The sequence below is a fragment of the Rhyacophila brunnea genome, unplaced genomic scaffold (genome assembly GCF_057557595.1).
Source record: "Rhyacophila brunnea isolate RB1 unplaced genomic scaffold, BYU_Rbru_1.0 scaffold_1, whole genome shotgun sequence".
Lineage (NCBI taxonomy): Eukaryota > Metazoa > Arthropoda > Insecta > Trichoptera > Rhyacophilidae > Rhyacophila > Rhyacophila brunnea.
Window position 1 is genome coordinate 58,831,473 of NW_028232751.1, and position 22,800 is coordinate 58,854,272.

Here is a 22,800-nt window from a genome sequence, read left to right on the forward strand (position 1 = left end):
AAAAAAAACATACATAATATTTGAAAACACCTCAGAAATTATCTGCTAGAAATCTTTTATTCAACGAATAATTGGAAAGATTTTGAAAAATGTAATATTCTTTATATCGAAAAAATATATTTTTAAAACAACTTGGATATACATGTACGTTAAATCTATATTCAATGGATTCACGCAAATCGCCTAGAAAGATGTATTTAATTGCAGATTTATTATTCTATTGCTAAATTCCTTTAGTGAACTGAGCATTCATCTTAAATGATTTTGTTATCAAAAATCAAAAGTAATCTGTTGGTATGTATGATATATTTTACAATATATTATTACATATTGATTTTAAGTTTTTTTACCCTATTTTATTTAAGTCTATCGAATATTTAAAGTTAATGTTAATTATATACGCTAAGTACCTAATGGTTACTGAAACTTATAATTCTGACCTTAATGTTTGTTTTGCAAGAGGTGTAGTGTTTGCTGACTCAGCAACTTTAATCTGCAATAATTGATACAAGTCTCCGAATGGCAGGTATTCCAGAACAATATTGAATGGTTCTTTTTCGCGATATACGCCAAAGACATCACCGATGTTTGGGTCTTTAAGCCGGATAAGTGTCTTGACATGCTGGTCAAATAAAGCTCTAGCCGTAGGAGTAGACCCAGGTCTAAGCGAATGGACGGCAACCACATTCCCAGTAGGACATTTATCACATGGCGTAATTCCAATTACTGCGCACAAATTGATTGGACCAAAAGTTCCTTCTTCGAATGTCTCTATGACTTTAAGATTTTTCCACGGAAATGATACTATTCCTGCTTCTTCAAACTCATCTTCATCATTTGGCGTGGAATCTCCTACTCCAGATGTAGAACTTAAAGATGACACGTTGCAGACATTTCTTATGTTATTTTGAAGTGTCTTAATAGTCTGCGCTGTTATTGGGGGAACTGCTGGTGGTGGTGATGCTGAAAGGTCCAGTTCAATAGATGCATAATAATCTTCGGGTGGTGGTGGCACAGGCGGTGCGCATGTTGGAGCTTTGCTGAGGAGAGGCATTCGGCTCAAAGCAGACTCGTATGGCGGCGGTGAAATATGATTTGATTCTAACCTTCCCAGTCGTATTCCGTAGTTTGTACGTGACAGGAATGGATTCGCTAAAATAATTCAATTATATGACAATAAAACGACATTAATGTGAATACTAAAAATCAAAAATTATTATAAATTGAAATAAAATCACAATTCTAATGCAAATATTCAAAATAACCAGGAAATACTATACAGTATGTATATCGCCTCAATATATTTTTTGATTTATAACATACAATGACAATTAATAATAATTGTATTTTATAAATATAATTCAACAAGATCCTAGAGATAAATAATTTATACGAGTGTGCAGAAATTATCAATAGAGATTCTCTCACCTGCCATATGATACCTACCTACCGCAGAATTACTAAAAACCCGGTCCCTCGTGGGAAGCAGATAGCAATTACCAATCCATTTAACTGAAGTTTGGACACTAACTATTAATTTTCTTTCAACTAACATATCTTAGAAATACTGCAGTGTATTATAATAAAATAATCAATTGAAAATATAGTAAATGAACAGGGTGGAGTGAAGATAACCAAACGGATACGCATAAAGAATATACAATACGTAAATACACAGTTACCTATAGCAATGAATAACTGTGTATAATAAATATATGAAGGTAAACTTTATGTAGGTAACTTAATAAAAATATCTATAATGAGATTTTTTTATTCAATACTGAATAAACGTACGGTTTTTTAAATATTAGATTTATAATTATAGTAAAAACACAATTTTAAAAAACGTCGGAAACAAAAAAAAAGCTGATTGATGGAATTTGAATTACCTCAGTTTAAAAGTAAATATATAATAAATAATTGACATGAATTATAGACGGATCGATAGCTTAGAGGACAATGCACTCTGACGAAAAGTGTAAAACGTAAGTTTAATTTCCATTTTGTCCAATTTTTCTTTTTCTAGATTTCTTTCTATTATGAATCTTTCAAATATTAGTTAATTCAAAAATTGCAGTCAATTAAAATGTTAATATATTGAGATATTCATAAACAAATATTAATAGACTATTGTATTATATGTATTGTTATAACCGCATAAATAATTTTAATAAACTCTCCCTAATATGACTTTTACTGCAAGTAAAATATCAATTTATTTGATAAAATAAAGTTTCTTCTTTTTATGACCAAAATATCAGTAGATTTATTATTTGTTAATAGTTATATATTCGGAATTATTCAGTTTGTCATTTTATAATATGTGACTAGAATCCTAATCTTACTTATCGCTATGCAGTGTTCTAAATTTGCATACAATAATCGTTGCCCAATATTATGTTCATACATTCAACAAAAACAGTTAGTTTAATTACTTTAAGTACTGATATCAACATTTTAGTTACCTACTCCAGTATTTTAATAATTTAGATACATAAAAACTAAATAATTGGCTACATTTGTGTCACTTGGATATCAGGTTCATCAATATAACTATTCATAAGGTAATGTATCTTGAGTGAAGGATAATTAGTAATTATTGTAGTGTGGGACTTGTATTCAGAATAATTTTGTCGAGATATTTTCTAGGTTATCTTGAATATTTGTATTGCTTATTATGTCACTGCCAATTTAAAGTATTTTAATAATCTAACCTCGATCTCGTATTGGTGGATCGGGCTCGACAGGGACACGGCGGTCATATCGTACAGCAGTGTCATGGTCATTGAGAGTAGGAGTATTTTCTAAATATCTCGATAAGTTTCTAGCAACCTGTATCAATAGAAAAATAGAAAATTAATTATTGGAAGGTTTACAGAGCCTGGTTCTAAATCAGAAAGAAGATATCACACATATAATATCATTTGCTAAGGTAAAAGAGTGTAAGTGACAATATTTTTTTAATTTTACAAAAAAAAGATATGACAAAATTTATTTATTTTAGAATAACTATTACTGTACTATCAAAAAATAGTCAAAAACAAAAAAAATTTTCCATACCTACTGAAGATGATATTTAAAATAATCTAATGCTATAAACAAGTCGTGTTAATCAATAATATTATACTACTTATTTCGGCTTAACAATTCGATATAGTTATGAAAAATTATAATTTATTAATATAATATTGTAAATTTTTGAAAAAATATTTCACATACGGTGAATAAAATAATAACTTGATTATTTATAAAAAAAAAACTTTAAACAATTGCAATAAAAATCAAAAGGGGCCACGAATCTTTGCTGACTTTACAATTTCTGAAGTGAAAATTAATATAAATTAGTTATATTATGTTATATGTAAAACATTGATGAGGCCATTATAAATATCAATGCCATCACCATACTATCACTTTTTTACCGAATTTAAGTCTTCCGGTACATGGTAAATTGCCCAAAAAAACTGTTGGAAATTTAGAGATCGGTATGATAGTATAATATGAAGTTATTGTCAGCAAATATAAAAATGTCAACTTTATTACAATTCTTAAAGTGACAGAACAACTTTCATAGTTTACTATCTGTGGTCATTGATACATTTTATACGTAAATATTTTTAATTATCTTTTCTTTCAAAGTACGAAATTAAGAATTGATCATTGAACACACATATAAACAATTATCAATTTTTGACTATGTTGGATTTGCATCTAGTAACTTAATAATTAATGTTTACATAGTAAATGATTCCCCAAAAAAGAAAATGGAAAGCTTTTGTATGGTTGGTAATAAAGAATGTTAGTATTTCAATAGAATATAGATTGATAGGAGTTCATCATATTTATTATACTGATGGGAGGGGTAGATTTGCAATAAAGGGGGTGCTTTATTTTGAATAATATTTGCACAAAAACGCGGCTCATCTACGGAATTAAAAAATAATGAAAATCCCCAGACAAAGAACATGAAGAAAATATTTAAATAAATTTGTCTAAGTATCTCGAATATGTCTTGTCCAACATCGCGGTACTTAGGCGCATCAGACAAAAGGATAACAGAAATGAGAGGGTTGAAGCTTTTATGACGAGATTATAAATAATTGAGGAATAAGCCTCTTGTGTAAGAAACGAAAAAGAAAGGGTGAGTTGAATAAGTGACGGAGTAATGAATAATCTGCAGCGGGATAAGCCCTTCTCCTCGAATGAACTAGAAGAGTATCAATTTTTCAATTGCAAATTTATTAAAGCAACTTGCCGTGTTTTCGTAGCCGTCTAAGTTTGGGATATTATGAACTGCTTTCTAAACGCGATTTACTTTTCAAAAAGTTTATAAATACGCTTATAAAAATAATTTTGAGTTCATAAATTTGTTGCCGGCTTTATATTTGATACAAATAATGCAGATGGCTTAAAGCGAAAATTCGACAACTCCACACGGTTAAATTACTTTGATAATATATTTATTTTTTATTTAATTAAAATTATGATTAAAATTATGATTAAAATTACAAAATAGACTATTAAAAAATCTGTTGAATTTGGTGAACATTTTTCGAGATAGTTACTAACTTTGTAAGTAAATTTAATATATTATTTTCAAAGAATATTACATTGACTTTTTATTATACAAACTATTATATAAACGAAAAAACAAGGGGAATAATGAACTTTCTATATTCTTTCAAAATCATCAAGGAAAATTACTGATGAATTATCGCCATATAAATGGATGGAAAATATCCATAATTATACGTTCAATTTATCGGGCTTAATTATTACTTACTTAAAAAGAGTAAGTAAACAATAAAAAAATATACTGGTGCATATTATTAATTGTTTCTTTTTCTAGGCGAGCGCTTTTTAACCCGTGCATCACTTGACATTGTTGCATGTATGTTATTTCGAAGAAAAAAAACTTTTAAGATATAACAAATTTTGATAATAATAGTCTACTAATTAGTACTTTTAATTAGTACTATAAACCGTACCAGTTTCATCAATACTGGTTCAAAAGCTTTTCAGTTTAACTGGACGAATGAACAGACAGATTGACATACTAATATGAAGAGTAAAGGTTTTAAAAAAAAACTCACCATTGGCGCGGTTTCAGGATATGCAGGAGGTGGCTGAGATGATGCTATATTATTATTTCCTTTGATTACGGCAACAGCAATAGCTATGAAAAGGATCAAAACTACTGCTGTCAGGCTGCCAATACAGATTACTTGCACAATTGACTCTGAAATTCCGTCGTCTTGGTTCTTCGGTATAGTATGTTCATTTGTTACTAAGGACAGAAAGAAAACAATATACAAAACATTGTACAAGGTTACATGTAAATTGTACCTACGTATTACATTTCATCGTAGCACAGTTCGCCGTGAAATTTCTTGAGACATGATCGAATATGGTCATCTGTGATTTTGGCATAAGTCATGATTTCAAGAATGAATACCTAAGCTAAAACCTAAGTTAACCTAACCTAAAAAATAATCCAGTATATCGGCTATTTTTTAAAAGTTGTTTGCCGCTGGCTTTCCGTAAACCAACAAGAACCGTATTTTATTTAGACATGAATTTTATCCCAGTATTATACGACCCAAAGAGATTGGACGGTCTTTAATATACGACCATATACTTCCGATACAACATTGCACGGTATAGTGTGATACGGCGAACTGCATACGTACAGATTTTCAAACACGGTTCGAATACGAACACAAAAATGTTTTTTTAATACACGTGTAATGGATTGACAAACAATAAAAATACTAGGACTCAATAATTACCTAACGAGTGAATCCAATCTCGAGCCAAAATCTTGATCCCGGGATTGACATTTTTTTCTATAGTTAATATCGTAAGTTAAGTTAAGTAATAATGCTATATTATATCTTCATAGTTCCTATTATGACGTATTATTATTATGTTTATTAAAAAAATATAATAATACAATAGTTAGTCTTTGCAATACAAAATGTGTGAAGTACATAGTATAGTTTTGTTATGTACGTACCAATACTATCACCGCTCAAACGGTGGGTCTTTCCTGTAGTCGTGTTGACTTCGTCTCGCTGAAAAGTTTCACCTATGCTTACCGCCGTGTTGCCTCGAGATGCGGTCGTTACTGTGTACTCCTCATCAGTGAAATTCCCGATGGCAGGAACTGTCATCAAAAACATAGAAATAATGTCACTCGAACACCATTTTGGTAATAATCTACTACTAAGAACATATACACATAGATGAACTCATATTATTATGTTAATAATTAAAATGAAACACAATAATATAGTACTAATTCAATTTTTTAAATATTATTCTGGACTGGTTTCATCCATTTCAGAGAAACATTATCAAATAGTTAACAGTATAATAAAATAATAATACAGATATTTATACAAACCAATTAAAAAAAAGACAAAAAATATTTAATGAATAATAATAATTAAATAAACTTTTAAGAAACCCACTGTTCAAAATAAATCAAATACATTTAATTACGAGTAGCATATCAGAAAAACATTATTATAATTGGATTAAATACTTAACATAATATTATTTTAATTATTGATGCGCAAATAAAATCATATTAGAATGTTTTAATGTCAAGTTTAATTATTTATATTATAATTTAAGCATTTATAATCATTTTCATGGCCTTTAGAATAAAATTTACAAAATAACGATTGAAATATGTTACCTATCATATGCTATATTTAGCTAGCTACTCCAAAAGTGATGGCAAACCTAGTGCACGCATTCAACTAGTGGCACGCGAGATGATTTTTCATGGAACGTGAATGTTTTATTTTGAAGAGAAAGAAAAACGATCTCTTTGAAAAATTTATTCAAAGAATAAAAGATATGCCTTCAGCTTGAAACACGATGAAAGATAGAATCTCAAAAACCCAATTGTAATTTATAAACCTTTTTGAAAAACTGGTCTGCACGTCAGACAATCAAAAATAGTATTTGGAAAATTTTGGCACGTGTACCTAAAAAGGTTCGTCAACCCTGTACAGGGAGTACAACCCTGTAATAATGCTTAATATAGATATAAGTGGTATGATATTACTCGATTTGTTAAAAATTTAATAAGGTACAACCTAGTTAATTTTAAAAGTTTTCAAACAAAGTTGTAGTTAATTATTCTGTGAGGTTAATTACCAACCAATTAATAGTTAATTTGTGTGGTTGATTCCCGAAAATATAATTATTTTTGATATAAAAGTTTTACAATATAATAGAGATGGCGTTTATTTCGTATTTATAGTGAGCTATTTATAATATATTATGAGGCGTGTGGAAAAAAACGGTGGAAACTTTCGTAATATCTTAGTGTGCCTTATACCTACTTATCTATTTTTTTGAAATTAATTAGTTTTTTAGAAATACATGTTTAATATAATTCAATTATTTTATTTTTCGTTCCACGTTTTAGCAGACACAAACTTAATATTTTATATTCATTTTAAGCAAAAATTTAGAGCAGTTAGAATAAAAACCCGTATTGTATGAAGAAAAAACAAACTGGGGGGCCACAATACCACCTCTTCATCTATAAATGACACTATTCGCATGGGCATGTATACGTGAGACCGAAATAAATATAATCATAATAATAAATAATTATGTGTTGCATTTGCGCGCGCAACTTCGTCACACGCCAACAATACACGCTGTTTTCTCAAACGCGCCCAAAAGAAGTATAACTTACTATGAAGATAAATGATAATTTATAATAGTTTTTTTTATAAATTATACCTTTAAACATTTACCCGTTTTTGTTTCTTAGTTTAGATAATTTTGGACATTTAAAAAAATGCTGTGTTACCTACTACTACTTTGAAATATGAACTTTAAAAGAATTTAACATATTTTTGGCATGTGAATAATTCCATATTGTAGTAATATTAAAGGGCATTAAAACCCCCACGACTCATTAGAATCGTTCAATCGGCAATCATTTTTCAAAATGGGTGGTTCACAAAATTGGTTTTTTTATTTCAGTGGCTAGATAAAACAGATTTCTATATTATGTGTTAATATCACAATCCTAACTCTACAATTTTCCACATAAATGGCAATACTAGTATTGATACGACATTAAATTGAATGTGATTCATATCCATTTTGACAGTTCCTTCAGCAATATAAAAAGGTATTTGCTAACATTAATTTGCTAATGTTAATAAAGTCTGAATATTCTTTACATTTATTTTTTTTTAAATTGATCCATGTACTATCAAAATATTGAAAGTATATATAGTGAAAATATTCCTAAATTTTACAAATGGAGTTTTAACTTTAGGTTCAAATATCTCTGGATCCATTTTGATGGACTTGATCCATAATTATTTTGAACCACCCAAATCATAGTGAAGTCTGTCAGAATTAAAATTCGCCTATAAAGGAGACTGTCATTTATTATTTTGCTGACGTTAATTATTAATGCAATGACATTTTTCATGAGATAAGCACATTTATTATGATTCACCCGTTTTAAAAATCTGCATTGTACGGCCTCAACGTCTAATGGTTTAGAAAGAGAGATTTATCTACCCAGCCGATATCACCGTTTGTGTAATATTCGCGATATGATTTTCAATAGGCAACAAAAAAAACCTGATAGTGACGATGTACTCCAATATTTTACTCCAACAAGACATATCGCAAACTTTTTCAAAGGCCTCGCGAACAAATAGTCTACCCTTGCCGTGAAAGAATCGACTAATAGATTGATGGATGGTGGATATATTATATGGCTCCGGTATCGCCCGCGAATCTCTAACACGCACATAAAACTTGATATACATATTATAAGAAGAAAATTTCGATCCGAATACTCTATATCAGGGTTGGAAAACTTTTTTACTTACGCGTGCCAAAATTTTCTAAATATTATTTTTTGATTGTCTGACGTGCCGACCAATATTTTTTAAGAAATCTATAAAAAGGTTATAAAATTAAAATTGAGTTCTTGAGATTCTATCTTTCACCATGTTCCTAACCGTATCCGGAAATTTTTATGTAAACAGTTCACCGCAGGACACTTATTCGTGCGCCGCAGTACGTGAAACATGAGTAAGTACGTGTAATATTTAATCAAATGACGAGTTCTTCGTTGAACATTTCACCGTGGAGTATATTTGTACGTATGCTACAACTTGTGGCAAATATTATGAGATATCTTTACCAGGTTAGGTTAGGTTAGGGTTAATCTAATAAACAGTACTATTTGCAAACTATCACCGCATTTTGTAAGATACGTACAAATGTATTCCACGGTGAAATGTTCAACTCGTCATTTGATAAAATGTTATACGAACTCATGTTTCACGTACTGCGGCGCACGAATAAATGTCCCACGATGAACTGCATACGTACAACTTACATGTAACCGTTTCTAACCGAAGGCATATCTTTTCAAAAAAATCGGAGTAGCATTTTTTCATATCATATATCACTGAATCTCACTGAACAGCTTCTTATTATATTATTATTATTATTTGAATAACAACCGATAAATTTCATGAAATTAGTTAAATCAATATTTTTTTATATTTTAATTGTTCTATTATTAAATTATTCCAGCTTAAGGACCGATCTTGCAATATTATATCTTTACATTATTTAACGTATTGTTTATTCTTTTAGAATTATTTGTCTCCTATTTTTTATACAATGCGACCTGTCATTTATACATGAATTTCATCGTTTCCGTTAACGCATCGATTGGTTAATATTATTGGTAAAAATAATATTAAAAACTGTAGAAAATACGCATGGTCATGTCGTCATTGTTTTTTTAATATTATATACTTAAAAAACGTAAAAACTTTTTTGTTAAAAAATATATTTTTTAAATTAGGTATATTATAGGTAGTTTTTTTATCGAAATAAAACATTCGCGTGCCATTCAATATATATCTTCTCGCATGCCACTAGTCATCACTGCTCTATACCATAAATTGGCAATTTTTATCCCTTCCATGGAAGATTCAACATAATATAAAAAAATTAACATAGTATGCGATATCGTGAAATCACAATTTTAAAATATAGTTGCGCTTTATTTGTCTTCATTACTTTGCATAGAAAAAAATTCAGACTTAAACCGTTTAATTAAATCGCCGGTAAATTAAGCCAGCCGCCAAATCTCAAGGAACGAAAGCAAACCAAGAAACTAACAGTAATTTACATTGCTTAAGGGGGGGGGGACTTGCTCAGCGTAGGTCAAACTGGAGCTTTTGTTCTATTTTCAAAGCATGATCCTGGACATACCTTAAACGTTGTAGATAATCTACAACATTTAAGGTATGTCCAGGATCATGCTTTGGTATGTATATATTATCTTATTTAAAAGGCGCCAACAAAACGCTTCATTTTAAGTGGACAACTTAGTGCAAGAAGAGCGTGAATTAAGCGACATAATAGATTTATGACTAAGTGATTTATTGTTGAAGATGTGATGAAGGAGGTGTCCACTTTGAGATATTGTACCAGAAAAAAAAATAGAAGAATTCATTATCTCATTTTAATAATATCTATTATTTTCTAAGCATTTTCATGTATTGTTGCTAAAGTCTTAAATTTGTAATTTTGAATAGTTTTTCATTTGAATTTAGCAGTGAATTGATACCGGCTGATGTAGATAATTTTAAGTTATGTTTTTGACAAAGTAATCCAAGATCGTAGCATAACTACAATGACTTTTAATTTAATGGATCTTTAATAATAAAATATCCAAGATAAGACTTGTTTTTTCCATTCAAAGCTTCCAATTAAAATAAAACCCCAGTCTCAGAAGTTTAAAATGACATCTCGAATAAATTGAAAGCAGAAAATTGAATCACTCTTGCGAAATAATATTTTCTTAATTTCGATGTAATTAATAGCATTTGATTAAGACCGGGAAAGAGATGAAATTTGAAACAATGAAAGCGACGAGGTTTCACCAAAACAGGATCCGTAACCATCGGGGTAGAGAGTAGGTAAGTACATAGTAATCTGTTTTCATTATATTTCATAATGGAATATCTAAGGACTGTCAATCTGACTTATAAGTTCTACCATTTACCAAATAGCTCGTATCAAACTTTAGCTTGATGGATTTCGAACCTATTTAATATTTATAGCCTGCAATAAATAGTGTTTGATAATGAGGATAGAAAAATAGGCGTAAGTGCACAAGTATTATTTGAAGAAAAAATCGCATTTAATATCTCTCTTAGCTATCTACCTACTATTTTACCATATTTCACAATGAGAAAAAAAAATCGTAAAATATTGAAATTGTTAAGTCGAAAGGACGTAAGTGACGATTTAATATGTTATATGAGAGCAATTTGAAATAATACTTTGTTTCTACGTATACTTTTCAACAACTGTATACGTTTTATAACTTTGCACTTTTTTGCATATTTTACTACACTGATACACCTATCTGCCTGATTACCTTCCATAAAATTAGATCAAATGATATTCACTTGCATTAATATAATAATATGTAGTAATAAATAAATAAATAAATACATAATATATCTAAAAAATATATTTTTAGAATATAGGTATATCATCATTTTCATCGTAGAGCCGGAGTGAAATATTATGAAGCAATTATACTCTACCATAACATTAAACAAAATATTTGCAAAGTTTTCACAGAATTCATTTTGCCAGCGTACTTTTGTAGTAGGTACCCACTAAAATGGCATTGTAAACAATCGTAAAATTTATATTATAATCTGGATGTGTAGTGTTAGTAAAGTTCTATGAAATTAATCAAGACCAGACAAATATATTTTTATCCCGACCATGTCCGATCCTAATAAGATCACACGAGCCTCCACATTGATTTAATTTTTACAGCAAATGGCTGTCAGCCACTTGCTTAACTTATTAGGTCCATACTCTGACTTTTACACAAATTGAACAATAATATGTGTACTTGCCATACCCAGGTTTCGAACTTGGGACCCACGACGATATAGGCTGACGATTAAGCCACGCGGCCATCGTGAGCCTAGAATTTTCTATACCTAGCACACGTATTATAAACGTGAGCATAATCTCTAGGCTAATTTTTTACAGTACAATTGATTTTTACAAAACCCATATATATGTACCTAAATGTAGATATATAGTTTCAATTTTAATTCCAATCAATCTAATTCTGAGTCTGGATGTACCATAAAAAATGTTGAAATAACTTACCAGAATCAAAGTTAATCTCGCTGATCATAATCCATCTCATTGCGAAGTATAAGTGCAGTCTGATGTATTTTCCCACTCTGTTGTGTAACTTAACTGTAACGTCACGTGCATGTTCCAGTACCGTGTCAGGCACGTACGAGAACTGAACCGGCTCTCCGATGAACTGGGCTCCACCGATGCTGAAGTAAGCTTTGACATGCCGGAAAACCTAAGAATAAAAAAAAATAATAAAAAATATCTTCTAAATAATAAGCTATGCTGCATTGCCAAAAACAATATTTTGCCAAAGATATTAGTGACAAATAGAGTAAAGAATAGCTATACGATGGTTTAGAAAGGTAAAATGAATTTTCAATTTAAAGGATTATGTTTAGGCATTCCAATGATTTGAAGAAAAATAATCATAAAAAAATCGGTTTATGCACTTTACGCGGGTTATAAGTTATATTTATTTAGCGTAACAAAACAAAAACAAAACTTGTGACAACCTAGATTCTTCGACTAGCTTTTAATTATGTTGTTAAATTACACACTAAAGAAAAGGGGCCGTTTATTGGAGCGCCGTTGGTTTATTTCTATACAATTTAACTTATATTACTTAATTATTTTAGTATCTCTCGTTGTTTTAATTTTTAAAGTAACAGCTGTCACTCTTGTGTTGAATGTGTGTTTACGTGAGGAATTTCAAATGGCCGACAATAATAAATCCGTTGCCTAGGCAACGAAACAATTCTACTATCAAACTTGCGTTTGTATATAGCTAACTGATTCGCAGTTAACTTCATACTGTCGCGCACTTTCGTAACGGTGTGCGCGCGCAGCTCTCAATGTCACTCTCTACCAAACGCGCCAAAAGAAGTAGGTATAACTTCAAAAATACTAAAATATATTTTCCGAATAATAAGTTATGCTGCATTGATAAAAACGATATTCTGGCGATGATATGAGTGACAAATAGAGCAGAGAATAGCTACACGATGGACCAGAAATGTGAAATGATTTTTTTTATTTTTTTCAACTTAAATGATTATTTTTAGACATTCCAATGATTTGAAAAAAATATTATTATCGATAAAAATAAGTTTAAACAAAATTTTAAGAAATGCGAACTAAAAATCTATTATATTATATTATCTAAGATAAAATATAGGATAAGATAAATATATACTTATTAGGTAAATATTATATTTATATAAACATTCAATTCAACCGATAAGTTTATAAACCATTTCTTATATTCAATGAATAATTCACAAAATTTTGAGAATTTAAGATTCCATATATTGAACATACATAACTTGAAAACACGTCAGATATACCCACTAGAAAAAAAATCACATTTGAAAAAAAAATACGAACCTCGATGGGATTTGAACCCGAATAACTATTGGTGTGACGCCAATCTGTGCATTAACCAATTATGCTACGAGCCTTTTGTCTAACTACAATAATTTAAAGTAGGTCATACTTGAAATGCTTATTAAATTGCGTTATTATCGACTATCGTTATTATGTGACAGAATGTAACATTCCAAATATTGAACATACATAACGTGAAAATACCTCAGATATATATCCACTTTTTTTTTTTGACCATGTCCGATCCTAATAGGATCATATGGGCATCCACAGAGTAGAGGTTTGTATTAACAGATTTTGTTATTTACGAGAAATGGATGTCAGCCACTTGCTCAACCTATTAGGTCCATACCCTGACTCACACACAAACTGAAAAACAATATGTGTACTTGCCAGACCCAGGATTCAAACCTGAGACCCACAGCGTGATAGTCCAACGCTTATGCCGCGCGGCCACCGTAGGTGGTGGGTTTCTAGTGGGTACCTACATATATTATTATCTGAGGAGTTTTCAAGTTATGTATGTTCGATAAGTCTATGTAAGACCTAAGAATACATTATTTAATCAGTATGAAGATGCTATTTAAATAAAAATATATGAAGACGACATCTCAGGTTCATTATCTTATATATTTTTACCTGTTCGAATCAGTGTCGACTTAATACGGTATAAAGTACAGTTTTCATTCAATTTAAATGTGAAATTCTAACGATAGGGAAAAGGAAAAGTGTCGCATAAAAACCAACAAAATAATCTGCGCCACCAGTGTTCGCGTATGCTTGTGAAATATTATCTTTTAGATATAGTAATATGGTAAAAAAAAAAAAAATTACGTATATTTTTACACTTCGATGTGTTAGTTAGTTTACTTGCAAATTAATAATAGAAACTCAGAAATAATAGGAACTGAAATACTTAACGGCTGTAGAGTATCACGTAATCGATTTCGAGTGTGGAATAATATGGGATAAACTCAAACCAGTGTTAAGAATGCGTTTGTCGTTCGTTTTGACAACTGGTCGCATTTTATGCACAAACGTTCATTCAATATTGGTGTCTTTGAAAGTTTCAATACACGCTGTTGCACGCTTATAATATGTGGTTCATTTTTGGAGGACACTCACACATTCAAAACCCTGCGTCAAAATGTAGTGTATTCGGTATAGCCTATCGAAATTCTATTTATTAATCCGTTCTGTGATATTATCGTATGTTAAGTTTTGCCCAAATTGAATTATCATAATACAAAGCGCATGTATATAATATTATGTTACATTTATAATAATATTTTATTAAAATACATAATATTACATCTGTGTTCGCCTTTGATTTCTTTAATTCGTGCAACATGCGATAATATAAGCACTAAATTTATCAATATTACAAGTTTGAAAATATTTAAAATATATGCATTGAAAATAAATGAAGAAAATGGTCACCCATATTTTATATTGAAATTATTACAGACAAATATTGTTTGGAAAAATATTTGCAGTATTGCAACATTTACCTAATAGAAATTCGCTGTATATCAAAGTCTTGAATAATTCTTTACATAATGAGTTTTGCGCGAGGAATTGTGTAGACGCGATGGATTAAAAATTAAAATGTGATACATTAAACAAGTATGTACTACTCTTATTGAAATAACTAAGTTTACGAATTAACGAGAATAAGAAAAACAAAACAAGTGTCTTTGTTATTATTTCATTGAATTATTCAGACAAGATCATAAATGAATATCACTTTTAAAGTTATCAAAAAACGTAATAATATTTGACACAAGTCAACGTATTTAATAATATTTGTAAATTTTCTGAAAATTTCAACTTTTTAGTATGTTTTCAACAAATTTTTGATGAAAGATGTTCTTTACGTACATGGGAACTGAAATTACAATATGACAGATAAAGTTAGTCAAAGGCGAATGTCAACTTAAGATCAATTTATTGTATGAAATTTATAAAGCTTTCAGTTTAAGACTTATTAATTTCAACATACTATATTACATTATGTAATACAGAGTAATATCTATGTAACAAATTTAGATTTAAAACTGTAAAGTACTGTTTTTAGAGATTAAAGCTATAAAAAGAATCACACCTTGCGATATTTTAACTATAATTTGTTGTAAATATACATATTCCTAACGGAAACTTTGAACTATATAATATATTTCAAGTGTGTCTTACAATTTTTCCTGTTTTAACTAAAACTATAATGCAATGAAAATCCATTTTGCAAAGACAACATAAATATAATATGAACATAATTTTTAAAACACTTCGACTGTTAATATATTATAACTTATAACCAATAGAAAAAATCAGAAGTATTTAGAATAATTAGAATGTCACATTCTCAAATCTTGTGAATTATTCGTTGAATAAAAAAAAATAGTTAATTGTAAATATATGAGTGCTATAGACGTGAGGCGACTGGTTCCTTAACATTTTTATTTAAAAATCTAATGAATTTAAGTTTTTTGTTCGTGCGCATTGTGGCCGATGATACCACAAGGCGATGCCCGGGTGGTAAAAAATGACTCAAATGGAATAGTACAAAACTTAAATCCATCAGAATTTAAATTAAAATTCCACCAAATACCATCTGTTGAAAGTATTATTATTATTTTTGTTTACAAAATCATCTTGTCAGTTGCAATTTGTTTTAATGCAATTGTTAGAAATACGGTAAAGTTAATTGGTTTAACGGAATTCAGAAAAATATAATTTTTAGAATTTTATTTTAATTCTGCATCTTAAATAATGTGATCGACTATGACGCAACTTTACGACTAACAATATGTGCTTTCTAACACTTGGACTGGCGTATCTGTACGTGTTTTGTATGACGATATTTTATGCAACTTGCTTTATTTCGGTATTCACATAATATTGTGTTTTTTAAAGCGCTACAAAATTTAAATATTGTTTATGCAAATCTACTCATTATCGTCATTGTGAGTGAAATGAACCATTTTAGAAAAAAACGTTCATCTTACATAAGCAGTTTACGCGTTTGTTTTCACAAATTAGTTACTTTACTGTTGTTCGAATCCCGGTTCTGAGACATTTCTAAGTTGTTTTACCACCAGACTATGGGCCTAATAATTTGAACAAACTATCAGCTGAATGCAGAAATATTCTAACTCACATTATTTGAAATAGTTTAGAAGGCGGTTTTTTGAAAAAATCTACATAAATTATTTATTATTTGTATAAATAAATGAAAGCATGATATTTTAGTATGACTATTGATGATGAAAATTATATATAAATGTGTTTATTTAAATAATTGAAATATGATATTTCAAAGCAAACTGATATAAAATATTTCAAGTGTGAATTCTACTGTTTTTTACCATCCATTTCTAGTAATAAAATAAACAAAATCTGTTAATACAACCTCCATTCTATAAAGGCCCATAAAAAATTTCTTACGTTCGGATATTGTTGAAAAAAGTAAAAAATATTAAAGGCTTATACGAGTGTTGAAGTAGTATGCATAGTTCCATTGAACAATAAAATTATTGGAGGTTGATTTTAAAATAGATTGCGACATTTCTTTTAATTTGCCTCTTTTACAGTAGGTATGTATTGGAATAATAATTATTATACCGACGACTTGATTTGTCAAAGAAAAACGTTATCTATCATTAGATTTGATTATCATTTACGTGCCAAAACTTTATTTACGTACTATGTACTTAAGTAAAATATAACTAATATTACGTTGACCATAAATTGACTTGTTTTATTGGTTCAAAATTACTGAATAAGAAAAATATAAAAATTGTGTATTTTCTGTAAGTAGTTTTATGCATTTTCAACTGGATGTAATCAGTGAAGAGTTGCTAATTTTTAAAAAGGGCTCTCCTGTAAATTTGATATTTTCCGTTTTACATCCCGTTACTTCCGTACTTACCCGAACACCACAGAAATGGTGACCCCATCAATAATATTTGTTACGCCAAAGCTATTGCCGAAAAGGGTTCAAAATTATACCAATCGTCTGAAGGTTTAAATAATAAAACGATCCAAAATATACCTAGCAAGGGTCAAAATTATTTCACGACAAAAGTTAAATGAATAAGTTTACGTCAAGCCACAACGTTTCACCACCAAATGATTGCATAATACTAACTGTTTTTATTGCAGACCACACAAAAGTTTTGAATGTTAAATTCACGTGATTGGTAGTAGTATCAGAGACATAGTTGTTGGATTATTTCGTCTTGGGCAAAAATAATTAAGTAGAAATTAAAGAGTACATCATAATTAAAATTTTGCGAAAATTAAATTTATCACTATTTTCAATTAAAGTTAGTGATTCTGTCATAATTAATAATATTTATATAGTTAGGATCACTAGTATGGATTTAATAATATAATTACTGTAGTGAATAAAAAAGATAATCTCACTTCTTTCTTATAAGTAGCATAATGTTATACAGTCAAGTATTGATAAAATGTTTATTCATATCATAGTCTAAATAATTATGTTATAATCGAAATGATTATCAACTAAAAACATATTACATTCCTATTGTAATACTAAATTATTGATAATATGAATAGATGTTTATTCAAATCTCATTTACAAGATATGAATTATTGTAATAACGATTATATTTTTGAAACGTATTAAAATAGTGTTAAAAATTGGCACATGAATTCATCAATACTAATAATACACAATTATTGAATTAGATTATTTGCAGAGCTACGTTTCAGTTGACGAATAATAAAATTGATGTATTCTTCAAAGATTGGAACGAGTGCAAAAATGTTTTTATTTTAAATAATTCTATCTCAGCAACACCTTAATGTCAACTTACATATTATTTATTCTACCCTATTGGAACGTTTTAAAATCCAATAATTTAGAAATACGGCGTACTATTTCTGACCTTTTTTTAAGTTTAAATTAATTTATAACCATTCAAATTCCCCACAACAGTAAATTTATTGTACCAAGAGTCAATATTCATCCTCACATTTTCTCAATTTTATACATTCATACATATAAAACCAACCTAGGTTACAATTATTTTCCGGTGTCTCGACTCTGCAGAAACCTAAATCTTCGCAGTGATCGAGTGGATCTGTTTTGTTCTCATGCCTCTTTCAAATTAAGTTGCTCCAAAATTCACGAATAATAAATTTGTATCTGCACGATCGCTTATTTTTATTGCATTTTTCTTTTCTTATAATAATACCTGTCTTATCTATATAATATATCCTTTTTATGCTTTTCTGTTTTTATCTCTATTTTTTATGATTACTACTAATTTGTTTTCTTTATTACAATATTAAAAAGCTCTCCTAATGATATTCTTTATAGCTGTACCCAGTGGCGAAGAGTGGAGGTAGACTGTTAATATCCGCCAAAAATAGTGCACACTAAGCTTTGTCAGTAATACATACTTGTTTTCATTGAAATAAGACGACAATTTACAGATGTTGTTCGTTAGTTTTTATAATTCAATAATTAAACTTTGCGAAAAGCAAGCCGTACTCCGCTATCTATAAAACATCTAAAACTGCGCAATTAAATCATACATTATTTTGGATATTTTATAGATAGACTAATATTTTTATCTATTGTAGTTTGCTTTCGGCAAGGTTTCATAAATTAAAAAAAAATAACCAACAACATGTGTAATGTGTATTCTTTATCCAACGAAAACAATTAAGTATGAATGAAAATTATGCACAATTTCGTCGTATCGCCCAAAGTATACCAAAACTATTATGGTTTGGTTCTATTGATTTTTAAAAACTACAACATCTGTAAATTATTATTGTACTTTTAGTTCAATGCAAACAAATACGTATGACTAACATAGCTTAATATCGACTATTTATGGCGGATCAGGCCTACCTTCACCCTTCGCTACTGGCTGTAGGTACCTAATATTTGATGTTGTAATTTAATTTGATTTATTGTGCTCTTTGTGTCCATCTGTTATTGAGATTATCACATATTTTTGTTTTCTATAATAGGTATAAGTATTCTTATCCTCTGTGATTGATCCTGTTGGTTGAGTTAAACAGATTAAATATACACCTATTTAATTTAGCAAACCATCTATTTAGCATACAGTGTATGCCTAAAATGTAATCTAAAATAAAATAGAATAAAGTTTCACCTGTATGTATTTGGAGTACATGTTGTTCGTATGTAGTAGCATCAGAGTAAAATTTCTGATCTCGGAGAACTCGAAAACAATTTCGACGTAGCGGCCAATCACTCCGATCGTGTCGTTCCTCCAGCCGACCCACTCGTAACCTGCGAAAAATAAATAGATACAATGAGTTACGGCCTTAATCTTTACAATAAATTTGTCATATATGCGCTAACAGTGTTTATCTATTTTTTCAAGGAAAAAACGACGATATTTTCCAGTATTTATTTCGGCACTTATCTTTAATATTATGTTATCTGAGAAAACATATTTTTTCTTTCAGAGTTAAATCTAAGGCCGAGAGGTAAACTGCCAAATTTAAAACACGCAAAAATTTTGGCCAATGCAGCAAAAATAAATAATTTAAAATGAAAAAAAAACATGTAGGTTAAACTGGACTGAAAAAGGATTCTTATTTCCAAAAAATCAGCTTGTCTCTCAAGTTTTAATAAGATAGTTAGATAAGTCCATGGAGTTTAAAGAGGTAAAATATTATCAATAATGGCATTAGAAAATAATAAGATGTTTAAATTTATTCAGTATACAAATTAATATAAAAGAGATAACGGTATTAACTTGTCAGTTTATTGTAATAATAAGTTCAATTTCATTAGTATTTCAACATACATAACTTGAAAACACCACAGATATAATATACCCACTAGACAAAAATCATATTTGAAAAAATACGATGCTCGACAGTATAGCATAACCACTGGTATCGCGTCAACTGTGCGTTAACCAATTAATTATGCTACGATCCTCCTATCTAATTATGACAATTTCAACTAGTAGGTCCTACATGAAATGCTTATCAAATCGCGTTATTATTGACTATCGGTTTATGTGTAGAGATTGCAATATCGCTATTTCAAAACCGGTATTCCAGTATTTATCAATACCGAAATACCGGTTTTAAAAATCCAAAATACCGGATCTTTTGGTATTAAGAAAGCACACTCGTTTACGTTTTTTTTTAATGAATTATAAGTTATGTGCTGCTAAAATGCAAATATATTGATTGAATCCAATAGAGGTGAAAAAATAATAAGACAAATTTCATCAAATATATTTATATATGTAATTGTCGCGATGAATTATTATCATAATATTATTTCGAAATATAAACCATCCGTTACAAGTGACTGTACAAGCATTGAATTTAAGAAGCTTTTCCTGCAGCCGGAATTATTTGCACTTGATAAAATTTTGAGGGTTTTAGTTAAAGGTATCAATATATTCAAATTATTTGTAAAAAATCACTTGTTCTACAATATTTATGATCAATATATATTTTTAAATGTCAACATAATAAATGCAGGTATTTAGGTTTTATTACTAACCGACCCCCGGCTATCGCTAAATATTTTAGTAATAACGTCTACTTGAACTTGCTAACAATTTTTAATAAACCATTTCTTTTATTCAACGAATAATTCACAAGATTTTGTGAATATATTGAACATACATAACTTTGAAAACACCTGCAATATTATATACCCACTAGAACAGGGTTGGCAAACCTTTTTACGTACGCGTGCCAGAATTTCCTAAATAATATTTTTCGACTGTCTGACGTGCAAGCAGTTTTATTATGGCGAAATTTTTTTTTTAAGTTTTCTAAAAATATAGTTTTTAAGAATTCTATTAAAATGGTTAAATTAAGTTATTGATATTATATCTTTCACCGCATTTCTAGCCGAAGGCATATCTTTTATTCTTTGAATATTTTTTCCTTATTTTCAAATTACTCAAAAAGATCGTGGAAGCATTTAAACCACTCTTCTTTCATATTATATTCTCCATCACTCAACGGTTTTCCATTATTATATTTGAATAACTGCCAATAATTAATTTCATAAGGTTTGTAGATTGAATATTTTTATTTTTAATTCCCCGATCCCAAGGACCGACCTATGAAATCGCATATTTACAATGTAAAATGATTTCCCTTCAATTTTTTATACAACGCGATTTGTCATTTTATTTATGCGTGAATTTCGACGTTTCCATTTGCACATCGATTGATACCTAAACATTATATGAAAAACCGAAAAAATACGCATGGCTATATCGTCATTTTTTTTTAAATTACATTATAAGTAAGTACTTATTAAGTACTATTTATATATTATATATTTGGAAGTATGACATTATTTGTAAAACTTTAAAATAAAAAAAAACATTTTTTAAATATATATAAAACAGTTATTTCTTTTGTCTTCAAAATGAAACATTCGCGTGCCATTCAAAATCATGCCATAGGCTCGCGTGCCATAGGTTTGCCATCCCTGCACTAGATATATACTCATTAGTGTTTTATTAAGCGGCTTGGTAAATAAAGGGTATCTATAAATAACGTAAAGACGCTTTGTTGAGACCGTGGTTTTAGATTTCTTGAAATCTCCTTTTCATCAAAAATAATTTTAAAGTGACATAAACACTGTAACAGTAATATTATTTACCATTATAAGTTTGTAAAAATCTTTGTATAAAATATTCTAGTTAGGTATATTTACAGGTCCAAGATGTATTCTATGTAACGTCATTTTAATGCTAAACATCGCTGTAATTCCACATATTGTGACATTTTAATATGACGTATCAAAGGCAGCGACTTTTCAATCAGTTTAAAGTTTTATGACACGCCGTCTGAGATTTAGTCTTATGTCTTTGTTACATAGAGACGAGGTAAACAATGCATGTCATTTAAGAGGCGTATTCAATGGATGTATGTAATGTTTATGTATTGCAATAACACTTACATACTGACTAGTTACTTTATCTAAACATCACATTAATTTAAAGTTTTAGATGGCGTAAGGACTTCAATTCATGGGACTTGCATACTTTTAACAGAACTAGTTACTTAAGTATTATAATGGTATGCCAATATTGTAGTACAATCAGTTTTTATAATATGCATTGTATGCATTGTCAAGATTGGATGTTAGTTTTTTATGGATGCATTTATGAATAACTATAATAACGACATTTTTAAGATTTGAAAAGATTGAAACTAAAAATACTA

The 22,800-nt window shown here is 29.3% G+C and overlaps 1 protein-coding gene across 1 annotated transcript in view; it reads right to left on the reverse strand.

Annotated features, from left to right (window-relative positions):
- The window catches only part of LOC147080008 (discoidin domain-containing receptor 2-like), a 180,338-nt gene that overhangs the window by 21,879 nt on the left and 135,659 nt on the right, over positions 1–22,800 (reverse strand). Inside the window, exons 5-8 of the mRNA XM_085946206.1 lie at positions 19,734–19,873; positions 12,220–12,427; positions 6,017–6,166; positions 441–552 (exon numbers count right to left, since the gene is read on the reverse strand). Coding sequence (XP_085802332.1) covers positions 441–552; positions 6,017–6,166; positions 12,220–12,427; positions 19,734–19,873 — 610 coding nt within the window. The remainder of the gene's footprint in view (positions 1–440; positions 553–6,016; positions 6,167–12,219; positions 12,428–19,733; positions 19,874–22,800) is intronic.